The sequence below is a fragment of the Alnus glutinosa genome, chromosome 7 (assembly GCF_958979055.1).
Source record: "Alnus glutinosa chromosome 7, dhAlnGlut1.1, whole genome shotgun sequence".
Lineage (NCBI taxonomy): Eukaryota > Viridiplantae > Streptophyta > Magnoliopsida > Fagales > Betulaceae > Alnus > Alnus glutinosa.
Genome location: NC_084892.1, coordinates 7,136,572 through 7,152,207, shown reverse-complemented (window position 1 = coordinate 7,152,207; position 15,636 = coordinate 7,136,572). Strand labels below are relative to the sequence as shown.

At 37.0% G+C, this 15,636-nt stretch overlaps 3 protein-coding genes across 3 annotated transcripts; 1 reads left to right on the top strand and 2 right to left on the bottom strand.

Annotated features, from left to right (window-relative positions):
• Positions 1-1,282: 1,282 nt before the first annotated feature.
• LOC133874356 (polygalacturonase inhibitor-like) lies at positions 1,283-2,582 on the top strand. The gene has a single exon (XM_062312253.1). The coding sequence runs from the start codon at positions 1,394-1,396 to the stop codon at positions 2,372-2,374; it is 981 nt and encodes a 326-aa protein (XP_062168237.1). The 5' UTR covers positions 1,283-1,393; the 3' UTR covers positions 2,375-2,582.
• Positions 2,583-3,413: 831 nt separating this feature from the next.
• LOC133874295 (uncharacterized) lies at positions 3,414-9,770 on the bottom strand. The gene is made up of 5 exons (XM_062312181.1): positions 8,955-9,770; positions 6,209-6,293; positions 5,926-6,095; positions 5,413-5,687; positions 3,414-3,862 (listed from the first exon to the last, which is right to left on the bottom strand). The coding sequence occupies exons 1-5, from the start codon at positions 9,328-9,330 to the stop codon at positions 3,686-3,688; spliced, it is 1,083 nt and encodes a 360-aa protein (XP_062168165.1). The 5' UTR covers positions 9,331-9,770; the 3' UTR covers positions 3,414-3,685.
• Positions 9,771-14,152: 4,382 nt separating this feature from the next.
• Positions 14,153-14,950, bottom strand: LOC133873194 (uncharacterized). The gene has a single exon (XM_062310925.1). It carries the CDS (start codon positions 14,948-14,950, stop codon positions 14,153-14,155), a length of 798 nt encoding a protein of 265 aa, XP_062166909.1.
• Positions 14,951-15,636: the final 686 nt, after the last annotated feature.

The following is a 15,636-nucleotide window of genomic DNA, read 5'->3' as shown; positions in this document are numbered from 1 at the left end:
AAAAATAAAAAATTATTAATAATTATATTGTCTGAATTGCTAACATTTTAAATATCAAATGAAAATGAAAGATGTGGATACACTTTAACGTTAATGACACAAAAAACCGCAGTCACAAACAAAGGGTAATAAAGTTGATTGCGTGTCTGGCATCGCTCGACCATATCTAAATGATCATTACCTCCCTTTCCCGGCACACTTCATGAATCTGCGGATGGGAACAAAACTTGGGGAAGGTCCCATCCTGTGGAGGTATGCGCAAATGAGACACAACTCACATAAGCCCGGTGAATTATGGAGTCTTCCTTAGATAATTAATGTGCCGCCGCTTTCATATTTGTTCTCTTTCAAAAACGGCCTTCATTTTTGACTTGCAAAAGAAAACTTCTAATGGCATCCATGCTTAAGAGTATTTATAGCAATAATAGTTAAAGCAGTTATTGAAAAAATATAATTTTTTATTTTAGTTAATTTTAAAAAAAATGAAAAAAAAATAAAAAATCATTTGTAATATGAATAATAAATCGACAGAATTATTCACAAAAGAAGAAACGTAAAAATGCTCTAAGCGGCGGCGAAACGAGGCTTTGGTTACTTATATTAATCCCTCAGTCATTTTCTTTTATCGCTTTCCTCATTATTTAAACTCGCAATTAATATATCATTTGGCATGTAATCTTCTAATTGAAACAAGCCGTCGGCGGGATTGTTATATCCTCACTAACGCCAAATGCATTTTCTACATGTGGATAAGAAGATCCTTTCTTTTTCCGAATGATGTCAAGTTGTTTTATGGTGCTGTGTTACTTCACACATACGTGAGACATTTGACCTGTTTTATGAGATTAAGATCTGCTCAAATGAGCTACAAGCCTGTCAAATCTGCTCAGATCGATCTACCAATGTTTCACTTCTTTGAATGGATCACCTTGTCGGATTGCTTTGAACTAATAATACTCAGTAATTCTAAAGGAGGATTGGAGTTTTTTTTTTTTTTTTTTTTTTTTTTTTTTTTTTTTTGCGTATTTTTAAATGTTACGTAACTTTTAATATTATAATTGAATTTAAAATAATAATTATTAAATTTTAATATAGTTATGATTTTAAAGCTACAAAAGTGGTCCCTTATAATATTACTCGAGTAATTAATTTTATAAGAAAAACTACAGCTTTATTTGTGTGCTCTTAAATATTATGTAATCTGTAAAATTATTATTAAATTGGAGATGATATTATTGAATTTTGATTCCATAACTATAATTCATTCGAGCTTCTGGCTTCCGTCGGTTCCGTCGGTCAATGCATCATCGATCCCTCCTCAAAACCATATATAAGTCTCACTCTTTCTGCATCAAATTTCACACCACCGCCAATCTCTTTCAAATACCAAAAAATGGCCATCCCTCTCCTCTCCCTCTTCTGCCTTTTCACCCTTCTCTTCTCCTCCGCCCACTCCGAGCTCTGCAACCCGAAAGACAAAAAAGTCCTCCTCCAAATCAAGGCAGCCCTCAACAACCCCTATCTACTCGCCTCCTGGAACCCAGCCACCGACTGCTGCGACTGGTACTGCGTCACGTGCAACTCCACCTCCCACCGCATCAACTCCCTCACCATCTTCGCCGGCGAAATATCCGGCCAAATTCCTGCGGAGGTCGGTGACCTCCCTTACCTCGAAAATCTCGAGTTCCACAAGCTCTCCAACCTCACTGGCCCTATCCAGCCCGCCATTGCCAAGCTCAAAAACCTTAATTTCTTGACGCTCAGCTGGACCAACCTCTCTGGCCCAGTCCCTGACTTCCTCAGCAAGCTCAAGAACCTCAACTCCTTAGATCTCTCCTTCAACGACCTCTCAGGCTCTATCCCATCCTCACTCTCTCTGCTTCCCAACCTCAACGGGCTTCGTTTGGACCGCAACAAACTCACCGGACCAATCCCAGAATCCTTTGGGAACTTTACCAAGGTACCGGACTTGTACCTCTCTCACAACCAACTAACTGGGAAAATCCCAGCCTCGTTCGCCAAGATGGACTTCAGCGTCATAGACCTGTCGCGCAACAAGCTCGAAGGCGACGCATCCGTGGTTTTTGGCTCCAACAAGACCACACAGATCGTGGATTTGTCGAGGAACTTGCTCCAGTTCGATCTGTCCAAGGTGCAGTTCCCCAAGAGCTTGACGTCGTTGGATCTTAACCACAACAATATCACCGGGAGCATTCCGGTGGCGATGACCGCACTGAATTTGCAGTTCTTGAATGTGAGTTATAATAGGCTGTGTGGTAAGATTCCGGTGGGTGGTAAGCTGCAGAGCTTCGACTACTCCTCGTATTTCCACAACCGGTGCTTGTGCGGGTCGCCGCTTCCAAACTGCAAGTGATGAACTTGTGGGGCAATTCGATTTGCCCGGAAACTGAAGCGATCGAGTTCAGAAGGAATATAGATTTGAAATAGTACTCCTACGTACAATGCTCTCAGTTTGTCGGTTCCTAATAATAAGTGTCTTTATCCAAACGCAGCCTAAGAAAATGTTCCTGACCAGGGGAACTATATATTATGTAATAAAAATGTCGTATGATCTTTGTGTACTCCGGATCCCCTTAAATAGTTGGCTTTCAACTAAATATTGTGTTCAATGAGGAATTACAAAGATTTCAGCTGCACAAAAACGATTTCAGAAAATTAGGTCACGTGCCGCGTTGAAGTTTTCTGTGCAGATGGCATTCATTTTGTTACGGATGACATGCCGTTCTCAGTAAGGCAGAGCAGCGTCAGATGACTGGATGAATGCCGTTTTAATTACGAAAAGCCCAATAATCAGGCAGTAATGAACATGGCTGTTCGGACGACAAGCTTTTTCATGGCGTTTACATAAATGGCATTCCGTTTGTCTTTGTCTTTTACAACGGCGGTAGAAAAAAATCACAGTTTGGACGACATGTCGTTATTGTATATATAGGATCTACTGCCTTACAAACAGTCGCCGCGAAAGAATCAATCTACTTGTAATGGTAAACCAACTTGCATCAAGCACTAAGAAATGAATCTGCTTGACTCCGGGACAACTAGAGCTGCCGCGCGATAAGTCATCTTTTGGGAACAAATTTACTGTCTCTCTCTCTCTCTCTCTCTCTCTCTCTCTCTCTCTCTCTCCAGATTCTAAAGATTTACAAGAAAAACCAGCAAGATTCGATGACCATTAAAGGTGATAAGATGACGATGCTCATGCAAACTAAATATTTCATCCATCAAAGAAAAACAAGAAGCAAGTGAGAATGGATGCCCATTAAAGGTAATAAGATCATCATTTATGATGTGATTGACGGTGCTGATGCAAACTGAATATTTCATCCACCAAACCCCTGGCCCAGCATCTAAAGTAGTAACCATCAGAAAGTACGCACTTCCCCAAACCAACATTGAATAGAACTTTAATTTCATTAGCATTTTCACCATTTTGTATTAATGTGAATTGTCACATGCATTTTCCCTAAAACAAATGAAATTCATCAGACGAGAGAGTACACGGGGAAATAGAAGGTAATCACATAACACCCCTACTCTTCCTATATCATATGATTTATGAAGGGTGTTCACATATATCAGCTGTGATTCATTTTCCGGGTTTAGTGCGGCGAAGAAGATTACCAAGGGAATAAATGTGGTCTCTTCTGCGCATGTGATGCCACTGTCACGTTTGAGACTCTTTCCATTCTAATCTGTTAAGCCCATCGACAATCGCCCTGCGGAACTCGCCGTTGTGGAGAAGAAAGGATGAGACATGCCCACCAGTGACCCATCTCACCTCCGAACCTGGCCAAGCGTTTTGAAGCTGCAGCACAGAGTGTTTTGGGATATACCCATCATCCTGAAGCAAGATTGCAAATTTAAGAACATGGGTACTATGGCTAATTTTACCAAAGAAGTGCTTCAAAAACACAATGAGCAATAAATGTAGTTACAATGATGAAGACATACTAAGCATAAAAGTCCTAATACATCAAGGCCCTGTTTGATGGGGATTTTCCTTATGTGGAAGCTACCTACATATCGTTTGGTAAACCAATGATATTTCAACTTTTTTCATCAATTTTGTAAAGAGATTTGTGCTTTCTAGGCGACTATTGAGAAATAGTCCATGGCTCTTAAAGCAGCTGAGATTCTCATATTCTTGAAAAGCTGCAGCCCTGCCAAGCTAAACCTAAGTAGGTGCCCAAACACATCATGAAGTAGATTTCACAAGGTTCATTTCTTACAAGATCTGTACGAAAGGCATCATTTCAATGGATTGGCACCGTTAAAAAATAGGCGATTTGATTATCAACCTCACAGAACAAAGAAAACATATGTATCAACTTAAGTTTAGAGGTCTTGTATACAGATGCATGAGTCTCATTGTAATTAAGCACATCAAGATAAATATACCTGAGAAACCAATCTACATTTTACAATGAGAAATAAATGAATAATGCATATACAACTTACCAATGGAACATTAAGGGAAAAATATACTTTAACTCTCCGAACTATCACTCATTTTGCAATTATCCTTCCAAACTTTAAAAAGTGATGATGAAGCCCCACATACTTCCATGGCGCGTCAAATTTGACACTTTTTCATTTTTCTCCCCAAAATACCCTTATTATTAAAAAAAAATAGAAAAATATAAAAATAACCATTTGAAAAAAAAAAAAAAAAAAAAATCAAGGATGCTAATATGAAAAGGGCCACCCCTTTGGTGTTTTCAATTTTTTTTTGTTTAATTTTTAATAATTTAATTTATTTTAAATGTTTTTTTTTTTTTTATTTATTACTTTAAGGGTATTTTAGTGATAAAAATATAAAGTATCTAATTTAACACGAGATGATAGTATGTGGAGCAGCCTCAATGTCACTTTTTCAAGTTTGGAGGCGCAATTGTAAAATGGGTGTTAGTTCGGGAGCTAAAGTATATTTTTCCTGAACATTAAATTAGATTAGACAGATTGATTTGCCACTAAATTTCAGATGGTACAAACTCCGTAACAAACGAAGCTTCAAGCTTTTACAGAAAAAAAAAAAAAAAAGAAAAAAAAAGGGGTGAACCTTTTTCCCTTTTTTCTCAAGGGTTGTACTGAGAGTGGATACATCGGTGGAGGAAGGTGAGCTTCAAATAAAGAGAGAGGAAGGTGAGCTTCAAAAAGTTCTTAAATTCTACATAATAGCATTGTTCTTTCCCCTTCATAGCATAAATCATTAGCATATTATCAAAAGGGGAAACTGACAACTCCTCGTCAACCATACTTGGGTAAAAAGCCAACAAAGATATGTTCACAATAAATAGTGATAGAAATTTAGAAAAGATAATTATAGAGTTCTCGTAAATTTTCTTAAAATACACAATCATTCATAAGGTGATACTGAGATCTGGTACTTACAGTGGCAGCAACAAATATTACTGCATTGGGATTTTTGGGAATAGGAAAACGTGTGACATCTGTGAGAGACAGTACATTTCGCATCCTTTCTCTAACCTCCTCGAGAGTCATTGCAGCATTCTCTGCTGCAAGATCCTCTCTCAGTGCCTCCCAGGCAGTGGCATGCTTTAATATGCCCTCACAGAATGCCACAACAGCAGAGTGTGGTGAGAGAAAAGGAAGGGTTGCAACAGGTGTAGGGTGAAGTGATCCAACCATTGCAGCATGTACTCCTCCTGGATTCCATGAAACCATCAAAGTTTGAGGGAATAAAAAAGACTTCTGTTATGGGTGTGAGATTCCACTTGCAGGGTCAACACTTTGTGATATTTTTCACACTTAAAAAAAAAAATTATTTAAAGCACTAAATTAAATCCAGGTTTAAAACAACAAATCTAATCAACAGAAGATGGAACCTCAAAGCTAAATCAGATCCTGTTAACACATTAGCAAAGGATTCAGTTTGAGTCTTACCCATACTGAGTCCACAAATACCCATCTTGCCAAACCCTGCCTCAGAGTCTAACCAATATAAGAGACTGCGGGCCTCTTCAATGGTTGCTCTTCCTAACAAAAGCAAATCACTAACGCACAAAAGTTTTGAACCATACTGCTGCATAGGACGCCTTTGACCATAGAAAGGGCTGTAATTACATATTTTCTTTGAATCAAAAGCTCAGAATTTACAAGAATTAATTTAAATATAAGCACTTCTTTCTATTTGTGGATTGGATGACTACGCAGAATTGGCTTTTACCTCTCAAGCACCATGGTTGCAATGTTTTCCTTCAACAATGGTCCACCGAGGCGCAATCTTCGTTCAAAGGTATGGTCCCCAGTTCCTGTAGAAAGAGGCTATAAGTATTAGTCCAGATAGCTAAGTACCAAATGTCAAATGAACCACTAGGAGGATTCATCAATTGTGAAAAGGAGCAATTTGTAATAGAATTTTGAGATAAGGCAGGAAACTGGGAAACAAAGAACATTCTTTAATATCGTAAAGTAATACAATATAGTCAGAAGTTAATCTGGAAAATATCACAACAAAAAAAAAAGAAAGAAAAGAAATACTCAAATGAATGATTGTGAAAGGAAAAATAATAATAATAATAATAATAATAACATATTTGTATTTCTGGAAATCACTGAAATGTCACAACAATCTCTCAAATAATATTAAATGTAGTTATCATATAAATATATACATAATTAATGTTACTGGATCATTCACAGCAGAGATAAAAGGCATATGCTCGAATGAAAAACATTTTCATTTTAATTTGGAATTATTAGACAGAAAAAAGATTTAACCAGGACCTAAAACATTTGCACCAGCTAACTAATAACTACATTCTTCAAACTGCTAAATGGGCAAACCTCATACTTATTTCCCAGTGAATAATAAATTCCACCAGCAACTTACATGTAAGGGACATGAGCAAAATCTGTTGCAAGAACATGTAAATCAATGTGCCAAAGGAAACTAAGTTAGTTTAATTATTGTTTCCCAGGTTTAGTTATTAGTTTTTTGTTTTTTTTGTTTTTTTTTTTTATGAATAATACCCAGGTTTAGTTCTCACTTTATACTTAAAATTAAACTTCATTGAGGAAAACCTCTGCCCCCAAGTGGTAAAGGCCTTCGTCTTAGTGGCATTTCTATCAGGTCTCAAATCCCCTTAGGGTCAGCCCGGCAGCGAAGCCGGAGTATTACCCGATCCGTGTGGAGAGGGCGCTTTGCACGGGTCCGAAGTTTATTCGACGGGGGTAAGTACACAATGTGGACTGCCTTAAAGGGATTCCTCGCCATTTTATGAAGAAAAAAAAAAAAAACTGCCCGTAAGAGGAAAAAATAAAGAAAGCAAACCAAAACCAAAAGTGAAATAATGAAATTTTTGAAAGGAGAAAAATTAAACAAAAACTCCACATTCCGACCGATTGATTCCCAACCCAACCAATCCAAAAGCCTATCTCATGAAACAAGGGGATGCAAATCATTTACCTCGTTACCTATTGAAGCTTAGTTTTCTACTACACATAAACCTAAATCAAACACACGATTTGGATAGAGAGAGAGAGTCTTCCAGAGAGTTTTCCTTTGCTGCCTCCCTTTCCCGGTAGTGATTTTGTCCCTTCCTGGTGTTAACCAGTGGAGATTAGTTCTCTCTTAGCCATTAGGGTTGTAAAGCTTTTGTTTTCCCTGGTAGATCCGGTGGTAGTTGATCTTCCCCTAGCCCTCTGGGCTATGGTGGTTTGAGTCTTTGTGTTTTTTTGTTTTCTTTCTTTTGGTTCAGTCAGAAAGGCTCAACTTAAGAAGCCCAGTTTGGGGGAGTGGCCGGCTTTTCGTATCATCATTGGAGTGCTTTGGCTGATTTTTTCATTGTTTTTATTTGGATTTTTGAAGCCAAATCTACGCACGTCCGCCGACTTCTGCTAGGCACGCGCCACCTAGCTACGTTTCCCGTCATCGTCCGTACTTGCTGCCGAAAGCACAGGTCACGTCAATCGTCAGAGCTCGACGCGTGGTCTTCACTCGCCAGAGAGCCTTTTGCTCTTTGGCGCGCGTGACAGCCACGCTCCGCCTTTTCTGGCCGTGCATTGTGAGGGATGGGGTCTACGGCGTCCAATTTGCAGCGGGGTGCTACCGGTGACGGCGCATGTCCTCCACGGGCCGCCGTCTCCGACGAAGTCAGCCCTGTCTCCACTGCCGGGGACTTGTTTTGGGTGTTTTTCTGCTTTATGTGTTGTGTATTCTTCATGTTTCTTCAGTACAGTCTGTCTATGTATTGCTCAAATTTTATTGGAATTTTTGTTGGCTTGATGCTAAATCGGCCTTCTTTTATTTTAAAGTGAGTGTTAATGTAAGAGAGGCTTAAATGTAATTCTGATAAGATTTGTTGTTTCTTCAAACAGTTGTTTTTTAAGTCAGATCCTTCTGGCTTAGAACGGGGGTTTCTATCCCTCTATTTTCCCTCTATTCTCAAATTGTAATCCTTAGGGCTTTTTCAGTATTTATAATGGCACATGCTATTTGTTCAAAAAAAAAAAAACACATACACACACGATTTGGATTCTCTTTTGAAATACATAATTAAAGTAGAAATTTCAACCAGCTTAAAGACAATCCAATCAATCTAAACCGGCTCCGGATGGTAAATGGTAACAGCTTTTTACCACGTTAATTGCCAAAACTATACTTGGTTGAGGCAAATGATCAAACGGAAAACAAATAGCCTAATGAATTCCCCAGTAAAACAATGTAAACTCAAAAAATGAACTAAACTCCTACCACGAGTTACGCACAAGATAAACAATTAACAACATTACCACTACTAAGAGATTTGTGGCAAATAAGCAAACATAAAACAAACACCTCATTTAACATCTCTGCCGATTCCATAAGACAAAGCTTAAGCTCGATATCCTCGCATAAGAATGACAATGAAATAAAACCAAAATCCCAATTCTAAACTCGTGCAGAATCAAAAGATTTTATACCAAGTTACCTGCAAGATGAACCACGCAGGCCATCTTCTGCGGCGGCACAAATTTCGGAGTAAGGAAAGCAACCTTTGCATTGTGGCTCTCAGGAGGCAATGCACTTAGTAACTGCTCATCACAAGGGGTCCTAAATACCCCTTCTCTCAAACAAGCATTCTTGGTCTCCCAAACCGTGCTCCAAATGGGTTTCACCAAAGTGGGAGGCCAATTCTGGCCCTCCACTTCTGGGAACAGCTGCTTGATCATTCTCTCCAGCAATTCAAGCTTTGTGCCACCCCATCCTCTGGAAAAGAATAGTGGGCTTATCTTTGTTCTGTGCATAAATGCACCATATACATGGTCCAACACATAATGGAGCATTCCAAGATTTACAGTGACCATTTGAGAGAACCCCACAAACTCACACACCAAAGAATCACAGAAAAAGTATAAATCTAATTCAATTGTTTTCACTTTTTAAGAAACCCAGAAGATATTATTCGCCAATTGCAAATTTTGGGTTAAATCTCTTTCTAAAGCACAGAATTTTGTAAACAATCAACACTCCAGTATTCGGAGTTCCACGGAAAAATCAGTTCTTGAAAAAAAAATCGCAGCAATTATTAGATCTAGTCGATCAAGTCTTTCGTAAAAATTTGAAAAAACCATGTGAAAGTATAAACAAAAAGAAAAAAAATAAAAAACTATTGAGATCGGATGAATCACAGAAAGAATGAGTTAGTGCTAAGCAGAAACCCAATAACATTAATCAATCATACGCCATCGAAAACCAAGAAAAAAAAAATTAGAGAAGAAAGATACTGAAAGAGATAAACCCATAAAAAAACAGAGAGAGAGAGAGAGAGCTCTACCAAATAAAATACAAAGAAAACAATGGGCGGGGCGTGCTTGCCAGTGACACGGTGGATTGGGGCCCACGTGCCACCTCACTGGATGCTATCCGGTTTCGGGTTTTCTATTCGATCGTAGCGGCCAGTAACGGAAGAGGAGACGGATAACCATTCAATTATTTTTAAGTTTTTTCGCATGTCTAATTGATTTGTGATGATTTTTTCTTTGGCCGGACTGATTTGCCCCCTCCTTTTCTTTATCAAATTTAGCTACTTTTTGGTTATGTTTTATTGTAATATTTTTATCTCAATTTTAGAGAACTTACAACTAATTAGGTTAGGATTCTTTAATAACTTGGCTGAATGTGATATATTTTGATGGAACAATTACCTATCCTAATTGTACATAATCTCTTTTTCTATTCTTTCTTTTCTTAACATTGTAACATTATTGTGGAACGTATTAGTAAAAAATGCTAGAAGTACCATTCTTTTACAACTTATAAACATGTGATTTGAAAGTTTTTTTTTTTTTTTTTTTTTTTTTTTTTCTCCGGTGACAGGTACAAGCTGTTGTAGAAGAGTTGAATGTGAAGTATTACTTCAAATAAATTTTGGACGAAATATTGCGGAGAAAAAATAGACAAAAGATTATGTATGGTTAATATATTGAATAATGATATGATATTACTTAAGTAACTTGTCTTTAAGTATTTCGACTTAGCATATTGAAGGTTATTAATGACTATGGCGTAATAGTATGTTATGTGTTGGATTTGGGTCATGTTGAAACATAAGTATAAAATTATATTAGTCAATATTAATTTAATCTATTTAATTAAACGAGTTAGACTACTCAATTCTAACCCGTGAATTTCTTGTTAGGTTTGTTTCGAGTTCGCGAATTGTGTCAAAAAATTGTTAGCCTATTTGCTATATATGTCGTATAGGAGGTTTATCAAACGACAAACAAAATCATAGTAATCAAGTAATAAGAAGTGGGATTAGTGGTCGGTAATGAAACAACTTGCAAAAGTTTTGTTATCGTATATAAATAGTATTATTTAATCTCGTTTGTTAATGTTTTTTAAATAGTATTTTTTTTTTTTTTTTAAAGAAGCGTTTTAATATAATATAAAGTTGAAAGTATTAGTTTTCGAGTGTTTTGTAATTACTTTGTATTTCTTGTTTTGAAAACAAAAGACCATAAAGAAGAATGAAAAAAAAAACATTTAAAGAATTACCAATTACTAAAATAGAAATTTAAAAAACAAATTCAATCACAAAATGAGGAGGTTGGTTTACATAAACTGCACACGTTTCCAATTACTTTACTTCCAATGTTGGGAAGTTAGAGGGGAGTTGGGAATATTCATGCCAGCGATGCAGCATATTCTCTACTATTCAGCCAGGTTGACGATCTACTCATCTTTGCTATATCGCCTTATTGTTTCAACTTTTAGGAGAACCTTCGTTTAATTCTTTTCAAACTTTCATTATTTTTGTCATTATTCTCCTAAAGTTTTAAAATTTTTAATTTAGTATATTAAATTTTTAATTTTTTCAATCTCACACGTCATTAAAATTTTCTCTTAATCACAGCCGAAGGTTTGAAAATGTCAAAACTACCCCCACCTTTTTTTTTTTTTTTAAACAAAAAAAAATGTATCGTCTAGTGGGCTGATAATTTTATAAAGTTTTTAGGGGTATAAGGGACATGTCCCCTTTGACCAACTAATTTAACCTAAAATTCTAATGGAATGGGTGAAATTGCAAAAAATTGAAAGTTTAAAACACTAAATTGAGAGTTTTTAAATTTTAGAGAGGTGATTGCAAATGTGATGAAAATTTAAGGAGATTAATGCTCCGTTTGTTTCGGTGTAAAATGATTTTTGTCGCAAAATATTTTATGGGAAGTCATTTTTCAAGAAAATATTTTTCGTCGAAAATATTTTTCGGTGTTTGGCGTGTACGGAAAATCATTAATATTTTTTATATTTTCGTTCAATCATATTAACTTATAAAAATTAATTTTTATTCACAACATTAAAATATTAATGTAAAATAATATAGAAAACAACTAAAAAATTATGTTTAATTAAGATATACATATTGACTAACAATAATTATATTTTTTAAAATTTGGATTATTTTAAAAAATTATTTTTAAAGTGGTCGGATTCCAATCTCCTTGCCGGAATCTCGACATTTGTGCCGAATCCCGGCCAGTTGGCTGAAAGCCAATCAGATCTTACCAGAACAGCCAGATCCCTGCCAACTCTGGGCAGATCCCGGCCAGAACTGGCTGAACGGCCAGATCACCAAGATCCGGCCGTTTTGGCTGGAATTTGGCACTATATAGTCGAAAGACGGCGACGATTGCCGAACGTCGCCGGATTCCGACATCGGCAGATTCTGACCAGTGCCGAAATCTGGCTTGTCGGAATCTGGCGATAGTCGACTGCTTGAGCATGAAGGTTGATTGCGTTTGCTGTCTAGAGAAAAATCATAAATCATTTTCTGAAATTTATTAAGCATTTTTAGTCAAACGAAAATTATTTTACGGTTGACTATTATTTTTGTCCTCACCAAACACCAGAAAATGCTGAAATCATTTTTCAAAAACCATTTTGTGCAGAAACAAACGGAGCATAAAGGAAATTTTTCCTAACTTTTAACATATTGTACATTACTCTACTCCAGGAATTATCATCTCTAAATATGATTTCTCATTCTCTAATTAGTTAATAAAATATTAAGACATCTTTCCAAGATTAATTATGATGAAAAAAATGAGGCCGGAATTCATCCCCCTTCCCCCTCATTCTCTAATTAGTTAATAAAATATCCCTCCCCCTCATTCTCTAATTAGTTAATAAAATATTAAGACATCTTTCCGAGATTAATTATGATGAAAAAAATGAGGCCGGAATTCATCTCCCCCTTCCCCTCCATTCTTCGAGTTGGTATTTTCTTCTCATATCACAATATAAACTATAGATTGGTTAAAGATATATAGGGTTTCTCTTTGTGATCCCATAGTTAGACATTCTTGAAGTATTCAGATTTAGCTCATACGAAAATTTGAATCTTTATATTTTAAAAGATTTTTGGGACTTAAGCTACAGGTTAGCATAATCTATCGAAGGCTACAAAATGATCGAGTGGGTTTCTGGTGAACTTCTTAGCGTGGTTAGCTTGCAATTGAATTAAATACTCATTTCCTGTAATGTAGAACCTTATTAATTAACAAATAAGGTGGCCTATTTTCACTCAATTAGACAAAATAAAAATAAAAATGGTGGCCTATCTCATCAGGGCATCACCTTTAAGTTGTGACAATTCGTGGCTTAATTAGTGACAAAAACGTGTCATCATTAATAATAAATTGTGCATATATAACAAATGAATATACAGTTTCGTTGTCATTAATATATAACAACTATTAGCAACAGTCTTATTTAGTGGCTAATAAAGTAGAATTTTACGGCGCCTAAATGACATTAACATGACTCACAAGCAAGTATTTAATGAAACTCTTGAAGTAATTATAGTTTAATTAAATAATAATAGTTATAATCATCATTCTAAGTCAAAAGTATTCTTTTAATTATATATTTGTAGCACTATGATGCAAAAGTCATTTAGTAATAAGTTTTTATTGTTCCATATAAGATTTATTTCTATATTTATGTTATCGCTTATAAACATTTAGTTTCGGTGAATTTTTATCTCCACTTAGTCAACTCCTAATATGAGTTACTTTTCGAGCTGTAAAACTCAAATTTGATCGTAAGTTATGCTCCTCTATTTAAATAGATAAATTTATTAATAAAAGAAAGCAGAATTAATCTTAGATATTGTATTTAAAAATGCCTATATTCTCTAGAAACCTAAAAAATTTGTTTGTAACACCATTCGCGGAACAAAATATGTAACCAGAAGTGAAGTGATGTTATAACTGATAATTGAGAGACCTTTTTGTTTATGTTAACGACAAAAAGTTCCCCTCGTCAAATCTTAATGACGGCATTGGACTTTTAGCAACAATTTATGTTGTTGCTGCTAAATGCTATTTTATTACGGTGAAAATAAGTATGCTCTTAAGTCTTATATGTGTCACCTTATTTGTTTAATTATTATTATTATTTACAATTGAATCAAATGCTCAAACTGTCCAACAAAGGAGTGTGTTTTTTTTTTACTTCCCACAAAGGAGTTCAATTTCAACGTTATAGGCAGCATGAATTTCTAGATTTGTAAATCTATATATATTATTTTTGATCTAATATATATATATATATATATATATATATATATATATATATATATATATATATATATATATATATTTCTGTAAATGGATAACTTCATTAATAAGAGCCTTGCTCAAAAGAAACAATCCGAGAAATTTGCTGAGGACAAGCCCCCAGCCATTCAAAATTTGACGTGTGAACTAAGGCAAATTTTGCCAAGACATGGGCAGCCGTGTTGGCCACCCTCTGAACGTGCCGTATCTCAACTGCATGAAAGCTTTGGAACAAAGACCGTGTGTCCACCACAATATGCCCATAGGAGCTACAAATCGGGTTCTCATTGTTCAAAGCAGCCACCACAATCGAGGAGTCCCCCTCAAACACCACCTTGGACAGACCCAAAGCCCTACACAGAGAGAAAGCATGCCAAGCCCCTATAGCCTCCGCCACCGTAGGATCTGTAATGTATAGGACAGACCTAACTGCTGTTGCCACTACCAAACTAGCAGCATCACGTACCACCATAGCCATTCCCATCCTTTGCCTGTCCTTGTCCATCGCTGCATCCCAATTACACTTGACCCATCTCCAAGGAGGTTTTAGCCATTTTGGCTCAGCATGGGCCTCTGCAACCTCCAACCGACTATCCTTCGCATTGGCTATCCGGAATCCCTCGACCATCTCTTTAGCCAGCACAGGCAGTGAAACAGGAGAAGAGAACTGATTTTGAAAGACAAACTTATCCGCCTCATCCAGATCAACCGTGTAATAGTAAATGCCTCCACCAACTACTCCAAAGACAGCTTTTCCTGAAGCTATTGGACAAGCTCCATCCCATCGCCCTCCACCAAAGATAACTTTTGAATCCGTCTGCTTCCTTCCTGCCAAACCGCCATGGATGAGGGGCAGCTCCATAGAATATGAAAGGTGGATTCAGGGGACAAAGAGCAGATAGGACAGATGGGGTCAGCCGTGATATGCCTCCTGAATAAATTGGCCTTTGTGGGTAACAGGTCGTGACTGACCTTCCAAGTAAAAGTCTTTAACGCAGCCGAGGAATCCATGCACCAAATTGAAGTCCAAAATTGCTCCTTTTCCTTAGACCGAGAACTCTCACCTGTATACTGCTGTTTCCATTGGACTGCCAAGTGGTAGGCACTCTTGACAATAAAACCTGCATTAGTTGTGCCCCTCCAAACCACCTTGTCCGGTTGGCGCAAAGGACTTAACGCACTAAAAAAAAATTTGTATTTAGCCACTTGTAAGTTGCCACGTGTATTAGATCCATACACGTGGCAAACTGTTAGACATGTGTAAATGGTCACGTGTGCGCGGCGTGGTAGATTATATTCGGTTGTTGCGAAATGCACAACTTGCCATGTGTCCACCAAATACCACGTGTCTCATAGAATACGCTGTGACACGCCAGACACGTGTAATACACACGTGGCTGAAGTTTCAGCCGCGTGAATTTAATACACGTGGCACAATGGCCACGTGTATCGAAGTACACATGGTTGCCTATCAGCCACGTGGATTAAATCCACGCTGTTGACTGTCAACCATGTGGACTTCTTACACGTGGCCGACAGGCAGCCACG